At 31.7% G+C, this 16,654-nt stretch overlaps 1 protein-coding gene across 1 annotated transcript in view; it reads right to left on the bottom strand.

Moving 5' to 3' along the window:
• LOC108303669 (putative solute carrier organic anion transporter family member 1B7) overlaps nucleotides 1-16,372 on the bottom strand; it is a 65,931-nt gene extending 49,559 nt beyond the window's left edge. Inside the window, 5 exon segments of the mRNA XM_017527586.1 lie at nucleotides 13,171-13,269; nucleotides 13,470-13,616; nucleotides 14,872-14,971; nucleotides 15,311-15,312; nucleotides 16,288-16,372. Of these exon segments, the coding sequence (XP_017383075.1) occupies nucleotides 13,171-13,269; nucleotides 13,470-13,616; nucleotides 14,872-14,971; nucleotides 15,311-15,312; nucleotides 16,288-16,372 (433 nt within the window).
• Between the last annotated feature and the right edge of the window lie 282 nt (nucleotides 16,373-16,654).

Here is a 16,654-nt window from a genome sequence, read left to right as displayed (position 1 = left end):
AAAAAAAAAAAAAAAAGAAAAAAAGAAAAAAAAGAAAAGAAAACTACAGGCCAAAATCTCTGATGAAGAATTATGCAAAAATCCTCAACAAAATTCTAAGAAACCAAATTCAACAATATATAAGAACGATCGTTTCCCATGATGAAGTGGGATTTATCCCAGGAATGCAAGGATCATTCAATATATGGAAATAAATCAACTGGACACATTGTATCAACAGAATAAAAGGTAAAAATTTTGCAATCATTTCAATTGATGCTGAAAAAAAGCATTTGATAAAATTTACCGTTCCTACATAATAAAAAAAATCTTCAAAAAACTAAGCATAGAAGAAACACAGCTCAAAATAATAAAAGCAATAGATGACAGACCCACAGCTAGTATCATACTTAAAGGGAAAAACTAAAAGCCTTTTCTCTATAATCTGTAACAGTACCAAGATGTCCATCATCACCATTTGATTCAACACAGTACTAGAAGTCCTAGTTAGAGCAATCAGACAACAAAGATATAAAAGCCATCCAAATTGGAAGGGAAGAAGTCAAATTATAGTTGTTTGTATATGATATAACATTTAGAAAAACCTAAAGGTGTCAAAAGGAAGCTACTCAACCTGATAAACAAATTTAGTTAAGTTGCACAGTACAAAAACAACATAGAAACCAGTACCATTTCCATATGCTATCAGTGAACAATTTGACAAAGAAAATTTTAAAATCTCATTTAAAATAGCCACAAATAAAATTAAATACCTTGGAATTAATTTAACAAAAGAAATGAAGGATCTCTGTAATGAAAATTATAAAACACAACACTGATGAAAGAAATTAAGGAGGGCAACAAAAATTGGAAAAACTATTTTATGTCTTTGGATTGGAAGAATCAATGTTATTTTAATGTCTATGCTACCCAAAGTAATCTACAGACTCAATGTAATCAAAATAACAATAATAGTCTTCATAGAAATAGAAAAATCAAACCTGAAGTTTATATGCAACCACAAAGACACAAAATAGATAAAGCTATCCTAAGTAAAAAAAGCTCAAGGAATTCAATGAGCTGACTTCAAATTATACTACAGAGCTATAGAGATGAAAACAGCATGCAGTATGGCACTAACATAAAAACAGACACATAGACCAATGTAACAAAATAGAACCCAGAATCCACATGATTACAGTGAACACATTTTAGACAAAGGTGCCAAAAATGTGCACTGAGGAAAAGACAGACTGTTTGATAAATGGTGCTGGAAAACGGGATGTCCATATGCAGAAGAATAAAACCAGGCCTCTATCTCTCACCATATGTAAAAATCAAATCAAAAGTGGTTAAAGATGTACATCTAAGACTTCAAACTTGATACTACTACAAAAAAATTGATGAAAATTATCAGGACATTAGTCTGGGCAAAAAAATTATTGAGCAATACCCCACAACCACAAGCAATCAAAGTAAAAATAGACAAATGGGATCACATCTAGTTAAAAAGCTTCACACAGCAAAAGATATAACGAACAAAGTGAAGAGACAACCTATGCAATGGGAGAACACATTTGCAATATTCTCCCTCTGACAAGAGATAAATACCCTGAATTTATAAAGTGCTCAAACAACTCTATAGAAAAAAATCTAATCATCTGATCAAAACATGGGCAAAAGATTTGAATAGACATTTTCCAAAAGGAGACTTACAGATGACAAACATGCAAATGAAAAGGTGCTCAACATCATTAATCATCAGAGAAATGCAAATCAAAACTACAATGAGATATCATCTCATGCCTATTAAAATGGCTTTTATCCCAAAGGGAGGCAATAACAAATGCCCATGAGAACGTAGACACCTAGTTTCATCACTGTTATTCAACATATTACCAGAAGACCTAGCTAGAGCAATTAGGGAAGAGAAAGATATAAAGGGGATCCAAAACCAAAGAAAGTCAAATTATCCTTGTTTACAGGTGATGTCATCATAGATTTGGAAAAACCTAGGACCCCACCAAAGCAAACAAACAAACAAACAAACAAAAATATTAGAATTGTTAAGCAAAGTAAGTAAAATTGCAGGATACAAAATCAACATACAAAAATCAGTACCATTTGCATATGTCAATAGCGAACAATCTGAATTAAATCCCATTTACAATGGCCACAAAAAAATTAAATGTCTAGAGGTCAACTTAACTAAAGAAGGGAAAGATCTCAACAATAAAAACTGTAAAACACTGTGGATGGAAATTTAAATCAAGACACAAAAATGAAATTATATTCTATGTACATGGAAGAATCAATGTGGTTAAAATGTCCATGCTACCCAAAACAATCTGCAGATTCAGTGCAATCTCTATTATAAAGTCAATGATATTCTTCACAGAAACAGAAAAAAAATATATTAAAATTTACATTGAATTACAAAAGACACAGAATAGGGAAATCTATACTGAGCAGAAAAGAACAAAACCGAAGGAATCACATTACCTCACTTCAAATTATTCTACAGAGCTGCACTAACCAAAACAGCATGGTATTGGCATAAAAACAGACACATAGACCAATGGAGAAGAATAGATAACCCAGAAACAAATCCACACACCTAAAGCAAACTCATTTTTGACAAAGGTGCCAAGAACGTACACTGGGGAAAAGACAGTCTCTTCGGTAATGGTGCTAGGAAAACTGGATATATATATACGCAGAAGAATGAAACTAAACCCCTATCTCTTGCCATATAAAAAAATCAATCAAAATGCATTAAAGACTTAAATCTAAGACCTCAAAATATAAAACTACTATAAGAAAATCCTAAGGAAAATCTTCAGAATATAAGACTGGGCAAATCATTTTTGAGTAATACTTCATAAGCACAGGAAATATAAACAGAAAAGGACAAATAGGAGTCCATCAAGTTAAAAAAGCTTCCGTAAAACAAAGGAAACTAACAATAAAGTGAAGAGTCAACCCACAGAACAAGAAAAAATATTTGCACACTACCCATCTGGCAAGAGATTGATTACCGAAATACGTAAGAAGATCAAACAATACTATAGAAAAAATCTAATAATCTATTTAAAAATTGGGCCAATGATTTGAATGGATATTTTTCAAAAGAAGGCATTCAAATTATAAACAAACATATGAAAAAGTACTCAACATCATTGATTATCAGATAAATGCAAATTAAAACTGTAATGAGATATTATCTTACCCAAGTTAAAATGGCTTACATCCAAGACAGGCAATAAGAAATGCTGATGAGCATGTGGAAAAAAGGTAACCCTGGCACACTGTTGGTGGGAATGTAAATTAGTACAACCTTCTGGAGAACAGTTTGGAGGCTCCTCAAAAACCTAAAAATAAAATTACCATACAATCCAGCAATTCTACTGCTTAGTATATATTGAAAATTAAGGAAATTAATATATTGGAGAGATATCTACACTCTTACATTTGATTTATCACTATTTACAATAGCCAAGATTTGGAAGCCACATGTGTCTAACACTTAATGAATGGGTAATGAAAATGTGATACATATACACAATGGAGTACTATTCAGCTGTAAATGCAAATGAGATCCAGTAATTTGCAACTCAATAGATGGAACTAGAGGTCATTATGTTAAGTAAAATAGGCAGGGACAGAAAGACAAATATCACATTTTCTAACTTATTTGTGGGATCTAAACATCAAAGCAATTCAATTCATGGAGATAGAGAGGTTACCAGAGGCTGGAGACTGGTAAGTGCAGCAGGGATTTGCGGGGGAGGTGGGGATGGTTAATGGGTACAAAAATAGTAGCTAGAATGAATGAATAAGATGTATTGATGGCACACCTGGGTGACTATATTTAACAATGATTGTACATATTAAAATAACTAAAAGAGTATAAATGAATTGTTTATAACACAAAGACTAAATGCTTGATTGGATGGATACCCCATTTTGTATGATGTGATTATTACACATGGCATGCCTTTATCAAAATATATCATGTACCCATAAGTATATATCACCTACTATGCACCCACGAAAATTAAGAATTTAAAATTTAAAAAATAAACAAAAACAATATGTACCTGTGCAATCAAAAAATAATAATTATAAGGAGTGATCGAGACTCCCAAACAAACAAAAGTTGAGGGAATATTAAACCCATAACCTGTTTGACAAAAAAAAAATAATAATAAAGGAAAATTTCTACTTGATACAAATTATGCCAAACAGCAATATAATAGCATTAAAAGTACAAAAGTCATTGGTAAATGCAAATACATAGACAAATACAGATTAATATATTAGTATATCAATTGCAAGTTATTTTAATTATATTATAAAAATTTAAGCGACAAAATCATTAAAATAAGTATATCTAAAATATATTTCTGGATACACAATATAAATAGATGTAAACTGTGACTTCACTAAGATAAAGCGTGAGCAGGTTAACAGGTGCAGAATTTTTCTATGCAATGGAAGTTAATTTATTATCAGCTTAAAAGAGACTGCTATATTTTATGTAAGTCCCCTGATACCCAGAAAACATTTATAGAAGTAGCAAAAAGAAAAATAAATAAACATAAAACAACAAAATCAACAAAACATAAAGAAAAACAGCGTGAGAGGAAAAGAGGGGCAAAAGCACTGTAAGACACAAGAAAAATCATTTAAAAATATCAAAGTTAATCCTTCTGAATCCTTCAATAATAATCCTTCAAAAAAATATAAATAGATTAAACTCTCCAAACAAAAGATTTAGAGTGGCTGATTGGATAAAACAAGATACAACTGTCTAGAAGAGACTCACTTTAGATCTAATAACAAACACAGGCTGAAAATGAAGTGTTGGGAAGAGGTATTCAATACAAATGGTAACCACAATAAAAGAGAGGTAGGTATACATATATTAGACAAAATAAACTTTACATCAAAACTGTCTCAAGAGACAAAAAATGACATTATAAAAGGATTTTTAAAAGTTAATTCACCAAGAAGATACAATTATAAATATGTTATAGACTCAACCTCAGAGAACACAAATATATGAAGCAAATATGGACAGAACTGAAGGGAGAAATATAGAGAAATACCTACAGTCATCTCTTGTACGTGCAGGGGATAGGTTCCAGAACCTCCATGGATACCAAAATCCAAAGACACTCAAGTCCCTTATGTAAAATGGTGACATGCAGTGGCCCTCTGTAATAGGCTGACTGTAATAGCAGGGGACCTTAATATCTCCACTTTTAGTTATAATAGAACAACCAGAAAGAATATCAATGAGGAAACAGAGAACAATATTATAGGTCAGTTTGATCCAATTGATAGAGAACACTTTATTCAGTAACAGCAGAATACATTTCTTCTCAAGCAGAAATGGAACAGTTTTTAAGATAGATTACATGTTATACCACACAACGAATCGTAACAAATTTAAGATTAAAATCATGCCAATTATCTTTTGCAACCACAGTGGAACAAAACTAGAAATCAATAGCAGAAACAAAACAGGAAAGTTCACATAAATGTTCATGTTAAACAACACATCTTTGAAAAATTGATTGTCCAAATAAACCAAAAGATATTTAGAAAATATTTTGAGACAAATGAGACTGAAAACAGAACACTAGAAAACATGAGTTGCAACAAGAGCATCTCATGTAAGAGGGAAGTTTATAATGATAAATCTTACATTAGTAGAGTGTTTTATTCCTGTAGACTATAATCAGAGGTTAACTTCTCTAACTTCTGGTTACTAAAAGCATCTGGCAAATTGTTTATTATCAATAAACACCAATAAATTTTACATAATTAAAGCAGTAAAAAAAAAGAATGATATTAAATAAACATAACTTTACACTTCAAGAAACTATAAAAAGCAAACCAAATTGAGCCCAAAGTTAGCAGACAGAAAAGCTTAGAAAAAATAACAAAGAATATTAAAAAAATCAACACGCCTAAGAGTTGGGATGTTTATCGAAAAGTGACCAAAATTGATGAACTTTAATCTACACTAAGAAAAAGAGAGGAGATTCAAGTAAAATAAGAAAAGAATGCAGAGAAATTATGGTATTATAACTAATACCATAGAAATAAAATAATCATAAGAGATTATTATGCACAATTAATAAATAAAATAATCATAAGAGATTATTATTATGCACAATTGTACATTAAAAACAATTAGATAACTGGGAAGGAATGAATAAATTCGTAGATACAAAAAAATAACACACAACTAAATAATGAATAAAGTCTGAATAGATCTACAAATAGTAAAAAAATGGAATTGCTAATCTACAACCTCTAAATAACAAAAAGCTGAGGACCAGATAACTTTATGGGTGCGAGTAAGAAAACATTTAAAGAAAAAATTAATGACGGTCCTTCTTAACCTCTTGCCAAAAGTTGAAGAGGAAGGAATACCTTCAAACTAATTTTATAATGCCAGCATTACCTTGATATCAAAGTTGGAAAAAATCATTAAAAGAAAGTTTTCAGGAAAAAGGAAAGGATGCCTACCAAATATATTTAACATAGCCCTGGAATTGTATGCCAGAGCTATTAGTCAAGAAAGAAAAATAAAAGGCATCAAACTAGAAATGAAGAAGTAAATTGTCTTCATTGCAGATGATATGGCTTTATACAAAGAAAACCCTAAAGACTTCACACACACACACACACACACACGCACACGCACACACCTGGTAAAAGTAAATAAGCAAGTTCTGTAAAGTCGTTGGATACAAAATCATAAGAAATGCATTGCCTTCTATTTACTAACAAATAACAATCTGAAAATGCAATTGGGAAAATAATCTCATTCACAGTAAAATAAAAAGGAATAAAACACAATCAATTTAACTAAGAAGGTGAAAGACTTGTACACTGAATACTTCAAAACACTGATGAAAGAAATGGAAGAAACCACCAACAATTGGAAAGATAGCCTGTGTCCATGGATTAATGAATCTAATAATGTTAAATGTTCATACTACCTAAATGTATCTAAGGATTCAGTTCAAAACCTATCAAAATTCCGCTTTCTGCACATGGCTAGCCAGCTTTCCCAACACCATTTATTGAACAGGGAATCCTTTCCCCATTGCTTGTTTTTGTCTGGTTTGTCAAAGATCAGATGGTTGTAGATACGTTGTGTTGCCTCCGAGACCTCTGTTCTGTTCCATTGGTCTATATCTCTGTTTTGGTACCAGTACCATGCTGTTTTGATTACTGTAGCCTTGTAGTATAGTTTGAAGTCCGGTAGTGTGATGCCCCCCGCTTTGTTCTTTTTGCTTAGAATTGACTTGGCTATGCGGGCTCTCTTTTGGTTCCATATGAAGTTTAAGGTGGTTTTTTCCAGTTCTGCGAAGAAGGTCATTGGTAGCTTGATGGGGATAGCATTGAACCTGTAAATTACTTTGGGCAGTATGGCCATTTTCACGACATTGATTCTTCCTAACCATGAACATGGAATGTTTCTCCATCTGTTTGTGTCCTCTCTTATTTCGTTGAGCAGTGGCTTGTAGTTCTCCTTGAAGAGGTCCTTTACATTCCTTGTTAGTTGTATTCCTAGGTATTTTATTCTCTTTGTGGCAATTGTGAATGGAAGTTTGTTCTTGATTTGGCAAAATTCCAATGACACTTCTAGAAAAATATAAAAAATAATCTTAAAGTTCATATGAAACCAAAAAATGACCTCAAATGGCCAAGCAACCTTGAGAAGAAACAAAGCTGATAGCTCACACTTCCTGATTACAAATATTTTCCAAACTAGAGTAATTAACACAGAATGGTACTGGCACAAAAGTGGATATATAGACCAATAGAATGGAAGAGCAAGCTCAGATAAATCCATGTATATATAGTCATCTGATCCTTGACAAGGGGCCACAATGGTGAAATGATTGTTTCTCCAACAAATGGTGTTGAGAGAAGTGGATAGTTACATGAAGTTATATTATTAAATATAACCAAAAAATCAACTCAGACTGTGTTGGAGACTTAAATTAAAAACCAGAAACTAAAACTTTTAGAATAAAATCTAGGGAAAGAGCTTCATTACATTGGTCATGACAACAATTTCATGGACATAACATCAAAAGCACAAGCAACAGAAGCAAAATTAAGCAAATGGAACCCCATCAAACTAAAAAGCTTCTGCCCAGCAAAAGAAACAAACAAAATGAAAAGGCATACTGAATAAATGAAAATTTATTTGTAAAGCATATATGTGATAAGGGGTTAATTTCTAAAAGGTACAAAACATGCTTATAACTCCATAACAATAAAAAAAATTTTTGATTTAAGAATAGGCTAAAGACCTGAATAGAAATTTCTCCAAAGAAGACATGGAAATAACAACAGGTATATGAAAAGATGTTCAACATCACTTATTATTATGGTAATGAAAATCAAAAGCATAATTAGATATCATCATACACCCATTAGAATGGGTATTATCAAAAAAAATAAGAAAATGTTGACATGGATGTAGAAATATTTTAACACTTGCAAACCACTGACAGAATGCAAAATGATGCACCTAGTATAAAAAACAGTATGAAGATTCCTGAAAAAATTAGATATAAAACTACCACATGATGCAGCAATCTTACCTGGGTGTATATTCAAAAGATTTGAAATCGGGATCTCACAGATATTTGCACTTGTGTGCTCATTGCAACAATCTTCACAATAGCCTTGATGTGAAAACAATCTAATGACTATGGAAAGATGAATAAATTAATAAAATATGATAAATATGTGCAGTGGAATAAATACGTACTACTCAGACTTAAAAAGAAAAGAAATCCTGCACTATATGATAACATTTATGAACTTTGCTGACATTATGCTAAGTGAGACAGGCCTGTCACAGAAGAATAAATACTGAGTGGTTATATTTATGTAAGGCATATAAAAGAGTCAAACTCATGAAAGCAGAAAGTAGACTGGTGATTTCCAGTGGTTGAGTGAAAGGGGAAATAGGGAGTTGCTAGTCAATGAGTATAAAGTTTCAGTTATACAAGATGAATAAGTTCTAGAGATCTGCTGTACCACATTGTGCCTATAGTTAATAATACTGTATCACACAGTTGACCTTTGAAAAACATGGGATTTAGGGTGGCTGAAGCCTCACACAGTTGACAATCTGCATATAATTTTTGGTTCCCCAAAACTTAACTACTGATATCCTACTATTTATCAGAAACCTTACCAATAACATAAACAGTCAATACATATTTTGCATGTTATATGTATTATAAGACTTTATTCTTACTATAAAGTAAGCTAGAGAAAATGATGTTTAGAAAATCACTAGGAAATATATTTTCTATTCACTAAGTAGAAGTGGGTCATCATAAAGCTTTTCATCTTCATCTCTTCACATTGAGTTGGCGGAGGAGGGAGGGAAGGCATTGTTTTTGCTTATTCTAGGGTAGCAGAGGTGGAGGCAGTGGAGGAGGTAAAAAGGAAGACAGGAGAGGCAGGTACACACAGTGTACCTTTACAGAAATACATCAAAATCGCTATTTGACTTTATTGTTTAACCGTTTCTCTAAAAATGTTTCTATATGATACCAATCCTTCTTCCACTGTTTGTTTTTGTTTCCGTGCCCACATTACAGAAGGTTCCTTCTTGTAAAATATGTCAAAACAGTCTTAAATAATCAGAACCCTTCTGCCATATTGTCTAATGTCAATTTGCTTTTGACACTGATTCTTTCATATATTTTTCTCATTAACTGAGACTGGTTTGGAAGCACTTATCTTCATCAAGTTGTCGTCTGTTAATTCCTCTGATGTGGTGCCAATTAGCTCTTGAATGTTTCCAAGATCCATATCTTGAAACTCTTCATACCTTTTTTTGGCCACATCCACAATCTCTTCATAATTTCCTTGAATGATTGTGTTGTGAATCCCATGAAGTTATGCACCGCATCTGGACACAGTTTTCTCTGGTAGAAATTTGTTTTCTTCTTGATGGCTTTTGTAGCTTTTTCTATAAAGATGATGGCAACTACAGTGGTATAATCCTTTCAGACTTATATAATGCTCTCTTTATAGGAGTTCTCTTCCACAGTACAGTACTAACAGTCCTTTCTATAGTATAACATGTGTAATGAGCCTTAAATGTCCTTATGACCTCTGGTCTATAGGTTGAATTAGAGACATAGCTACAGAATTTTTACAGCAGTAAAATATGAACTACAGTTAATTTTACTCAGTTATGACTTAATACTGTATTTTTACTTTTGTTTGCATTTCTCTTGACTGCAAATGGTGTCATGTAAAATCTGTAAGAGCTTCTCTGTGTAAAGTTTGATAAATTTTAACTTTTAATAATAGATTTGTGCATATTTTATTGTAGCAAATGGTAAAATAGTCTAGCATCTATCTATCTATCTATCTCTATATATATAATTTATGCATGATATATCTACTTCTTAACTTTTTTCCAATTTCTAAGCTGTGTAGTTTATCTTCAAATTTCTTCATATTGTCACAAACCTCAAAAAATGTTTCCAATACATTTATTGGAAAATTTATGTATACATAGGCCTGCACCGTTCAAATCTGTGCTGTTCAGAGGTCAACTGCACTTTTAAAAATCTGTTAAGAAGGTAGATTTTAATTGTTCTTACCACAATAAAATAATAAGAATTAAGAAAACACATGCACATGGAAAAACACACACCATTGAACTTCAAAGCACAATTAAATGGTGCCATTACTCTGATTCATAAGGAAACTCACTGACATAAAAAAATATTGACTTGATTTAAAACTATTTAGAAATAAATTATTTTCCAGTATAGACAAATCTTATTTTAAAATTGATTTATGTGATCATATTCTTTCATAATCAACAACACAGACAGAATTCAGGAAATGATTGGTTAAATTAGTAACTCCATATACATGCTAAGTATTTATTTATCACTTGTCAGAAATATAATGATGACTTTTTTGTTTTTTTCAGTGGTTTATATATGGGAACATAACCTAGCTAGATATTACCTGACAGTGTTTCCTTTGGCTAACATACCATCTTAAAAGTTGGAAAACTCTTCATGAAAAATCTTAGCTCTTGGATTTTCTAGAAAATTAACCAGAAGGTCTTTTCAATGCTGGATCCGAAATTCTGCATGAAAAGTACAGGCCAGAGCTGGGGAACACCCAAGCTTTCAGGTGTGTGGAGAGAGCAATTTACTAACAACTCTTTTTATTCTAGCCATCAAACCCTAATTTCCTGTCTTTGACACTCTTTACTCATTTGTGTTATCTCTTTGGTTTGTGTAGGAATTGAAGTTTGCAAAAACATACTTTATAATAAGTTCACTTAATGTTTCTCACTGAGTAGAGAATATGTAATAAGATCTGAACAGCCAGGAGTAGATATTGAATCACCATGAATTCTAAAATGCTGTAATTATTTCTAAACGGAGTGGAGAGACTGCAAAACTATTATCTTAAAGACCTAAAGCCCTTCACCACTTATTTCATACTAATTGATAAAAGCAATTATGAAACTGGAAGCAAATGACTAAATATAATACACACAATGTGTAGTTACAGTAAGTCACATGTCTAAAATGGAAAATATAAAATATCATCAAGTATTTTCTTTAGTCCTGGTGAGATAGAAAATCATATTTGTTTATTCACAAACACCGATCAGTTGTTATTTGTTAAGACATACACCATTCTGTCATGTTCTCAAAAAGATGATGGGTAAGTACACAAATATTTACAGATTCATGTGAGAAGGCTACAATAAAGACAGCTCTTGGTGATTAAAAGGGGCACAGAATTTGAGACCTGTGAAAAATGATTAAGGAAGGGTTATCTGAGAAAAGCCACATATTGAAACAGACCTTTAGAACTATGAAAATAAAAAAAGAGAGAAAAGTTTTTCCAATTTTAAATAAAGGGAAGTGTGAGATTATGGGGCACAGAAATTCAGTCAATCATTACATTAAAGTACAGATATTCAGCAAGAGAGGGAATATAGGGAACAAAATGTGATTAGAAATAAGATGATGAGACCAGCATTTGATAAGTTGAGTTTCAGATAGTTAAAAAAATCTAAGAGAAAAATGAATAAGTAGTAGAAATATCTATTTTTAAAAAATTATTGAAAAATATCCATTACAATTAGTAAATTACATAGAAATTTATTGTGTTTCATTAGTAGCAGAAGCAGATTATACTAGATGAGAAGTACATGGGACATAATACTGTGAGACACTTAGGTGATTTTTTTCTAGGTACTTGGCTTTGAAGATAAATTGAGAAACAGTTAAGTGGAAAATTGTTCGGGAAATAAAAAATGTACACATGTAAATAGATGGGAGAGACTTCAGCGTGTTCACTGAGGAAAAGAGAGGTTGTAGATGAAGAAGAGGCATGAAGATGAAATCTAAACCCCAGTTGGATCTATTAATATTAGCTAAAGATAGATACCTTTTCATAAGTATGGGTTTTATATATATATATATATATATATATACAGTACAGGTACATCTGTAGGAAGGCAGACCTGAAGTTGAGGCAGATATTACAACACGGGCTCTCACTCTTCTATGTAAGGAGAAATAAAGCATGCTCCGAGAGTGAAGATGAAAGTCATAAACTTTATTTAGGTATTCGTTCCTTCATTCATTTGTTGTACAAGCACTCAATAAATATTGCCCTAGGCCAAGCCCTCAGCAAGGACCAGGAAAAATGACCACAACCAAAGTGCACAGTGCTGTCTCTTAAACCACCTCCACCGTTAGTCCAGGCAGCAGCCACAAGGAGCCTTTAGCAAAGCAAACTCTGAGTTCTACACATCAACATCCAAGTCACCATCAACTGAAAAATAAAATGTACTGGACTGGGCAGTCAGTTTTGGGAGAGGCACATTTTAAGTTTGGTTATTTTGGATCAAGTAATCTAAAATAAGTTTGTTAAAAATCTCTTTTTACACTGAGTTTTATAAGCAAAGTATAAATAAGGGTTGAATTTCATTTTATTCTGATTATTAATGCATTTATTTCTTACTTATAATTTTTGAAAAATAGTAAGCAAAGTACTATTGAAAAAGTAAATTTAATTATTTTGAAGAATGGTGTCCTGTACTTTAAATACACTATTATGGTACCTTGTTCTGATTGTACTTACTCAGATCTACAAATCCAATATCCACGTACATTTTAGTAAACAAAGATCCCAGGACAAAGCCAAGAACTAGACCGAGCATTCCTATTCCATTCACGATACCTGTAGGTATTACAAAAACAGTTTAATCAGATGCCACAAATACTTGGTTTTTATTTAACGTGTTTTAAAGAGTAATATTACTTAATACATTTCTCCAAATATTTTTTTCTAATAAGTAAAGAATAAAATTAATGATGCTACTATATCAAAGATAGACCTAGGGAAATGAACAATGCGATTTAATATTTTCTGTTTATTACCTAAGTACAAGGACGAATTTCCTTCTTTAGCAAAATCATCAATGTAAGAAATCCCTAATGGTACTATGGGGGTTTCACCTATGCCCCGAAGCATATTACCCATGAAGACATATATCCACATGTGTGACCCAGATTCCTTCACACAACATATCGAGACAACAGTGTTTTATTTTAAACATTATTTTTAACATTCCTCTTAGAAATTTAGCTACTTTAAACCTTTTGCTATTCCATTTTTTTCTAATTACAAGTGATTCATATTCACTTTGCAAAGTTTGAAAATAAGAAAGGGCACAAAGAAAGCAAGTAAAAAATAGCTATAATCACACTATACAGAAGATCATTTCAAATATTATTCTAGATCTTCTACATTTCTGGTGCACAAAGTATGCATAATATTCTTATGTACATTATCTACTTAAATTTCCAGGTTATTTTTAAGCTGCATACATAGTCATTACTATATTATCACAATTTCCCAATGTTGTTAAGATTTCTTCTATGTTAAAATGCTAATGACTGCATAGTAGTATATTGACTAACAGTTTCCTAATTTGTTTAAACAATCTCTTCTTTTTTAGTTATAAGATGTTTCCATTTTTTTATTCCGTTAAACACAGATGTTGTGGCTATAATTGTTAATAAGTTCTTGTGCACATTTCTGATTACTTCCTTAAGATTTATTTATCAAGAAAGTAGGTAAGTATATTTTTATTCTTTAATATATATTGAAAATTAATCTCTAGAAAGAGATGCAAATTTACACACACTCAGAAATATGTAAAATGTAAAATTTCTTCTATATCATTTTTAATTAAAATTTTGGATATAATTATGATTTATGATTTGTGTTATAATAGGTACAAAATCTTCAAATGCTATGACATTTTGCATTTTTTTTCTGAAGAACAAAGTTACATTATTCACACATTTCTGCTACTTCCTGTTTTTTATTTTAAATGTGTATGTTCTTTTCCAATTACCTACTAAATTTGTTCTCTTTTCTCATCTACTTATAAATGTCCTTCATATACATTGCAGTCCTCTCTTAGTATATATACTAGGACGTTTGTTCCAGGACAACTCATGTGTACCCAAATTCATGCAGACCCAAGTCCTCTGGTTGGCAGTGTGGAAACTACCAATAGAAGTAAGACCTCCATGTGGGTGGGTCTTCCCCTCGGTTTGGTTGCACAAAAGATAGATATAAGTGAACAGCTACAGTTACAACCTGCGTTGTTCATGGGTCAACAGTGTATATTAACAGTATGATTTTGCCTGTATGTAAGGTTTAAATATTTTTCCTATCTGTTTTTAAATCTATTTTCCTAAAAAAATTACATTTTAAATAGATGTGATTAAATCTATAAATTTTATACTTTTAAACTGTCAGTATTCTTACCTCTTTCTACTATCTCAGATGGCGTTCTATTGAGTGATAACATTTGATTAATTAAACAGATTGATAAGTTTGATGTTGAAGGTGTAGTATTGCATATAACCTATCCAAACCCTCCTGTACACTTTATATCATATCTATGTAACTTCTCATACTTAATACAATGTAAATATTATGTAAATAGTTGTTATTCTGTGTTGCTTTTATTTGTATTATTTTTACTATTGTATTGCTACTTTTCCATTTTTATATTTTTTGAATATATCTTGCATCCATGTTTGGTTAATCCATGGATGTGGAAACTGTACATACAGAAAATCATCTACATGTGAAGATATGTTCCAGAAAGACTAAAGATGAGATTTGAAGTCACAAGATTCAAGAAACAGAGGTAAGCAAAGAAACCAAACTGATAATGATGTTCAAATAACTGCTGTTAAACAGCTGCAAAGTTTAACAAAAATATGAAGGATCAGTTTCTTATAAAAGGAGACATTCAGTGAATTAAACTTTAAAACTAACATTCTAAATCTAAAATCCTTGATGATCTCATTGAGCCTGAGAGGTGAAAGAGTGAAGGACATCTAGAGTGTATTATCTCTGAATCACAAACATTTTGAATTCATTTACAGAGATAAGTCTTACTTTGACAATTACTTTTAAAATATTCTTTAGTTAAACATATTGTGAATACAGTTAGAAACAAAAATCATATAAATTATTTGCAGTTTATATAATGGACATTTCGGAGGTCCCTCTAAATAATTAGAAAATGAAAAGAAAAGGGGAAATTAGCAGAGACTATGAGCTAGAAATACATGACACAAGAATAAAAATTTTCAATTATTATATATAGCCACTATTTTTGCAGAAATACAAATTAAAATGAAGGTAACAAAGTGATATCTTCAATGTTCCAAAAGAAAAAGACTTTAAGCCCCCAATTATGTATGCCGTTAAACAGTATAACGTAGTGTAGGTTCCTCCTAGGCAGTCCCTCCCTCCTAAAACCATAAGAACTGTAGTCCTCCCTCAACCTTTCTTCACACTGGGGCACCTTGAGACAAGGGGGGTGAAGCATCACAAGGGATTAATTTGTAAACAATGAGTTTGTGTAGAATTAGAGTTTTTCAACACCCTTACAATAGACATTTTGGGAAGGGTTGTTCTTTGTTAGTAAGTCTGTTCTGTGCATTGCACAATGTTTAGCAGCATCCCTGGCCTCTACCTAGGTACCAGTAGCATCCTCCCTTCCTCAGCTTATTTATGGCAACTAAAGGTCTTCAGATATTGCCAAATTGCCCATGAGGGACAAATTTACATCTCACTGAGAGTCACTGGTGTAAAGCATGTATGAACAGTTTGTTTTTTAACATATGCAAGTATGGTTAGAAAAAAAAAAAAACCGACACTACCTACCTATTTCAAAGCTTCCATCAATTAAACCAGCAAGAGAAGAGGATATTTCAAATCTCCTTTCTATGTGAATGTTGGAAATTTTCATGAAAATTCCACCTAGTGCTTTAGCAATATAGCTGAGTGGCAGGACTGCCAAGAAGATCTGAAAAAAACCAGCAGAAAGTAAAGAGAAAAGAGGTTAATAAAAAACTATATAGTGTTCATAAATACATGGAATTAAAATACCTTTTTATCTTTACTTAAAAACATGAGTTTTATTATAAAAATAATTTTGTTAATAATATTTATTATAAATATAATGCTTTTTATTATAAAAAGCATATGCATTTTTTCCCTATTCAAGGGAAAGGGATAATATCCAAATAAG

This window comes from Cebus imitator, unplaced genomic scaffold (genome assembly GCF_001604975.1).
Source record: "Cebus imitator isolate Cc_AM_T3 unplaced genomic scaffold, Cebus_imitator-1.0 Scaffold2, whole genome shotgun sequence".
NCBI lineage: Eukaryota > Metazoa > Chordata > Mammalia > Primates > Cebidae > Cebus > Cebus imitator.
This window is presented reverse-complemented; position numbering and strand designations above follow the sequence as displayed.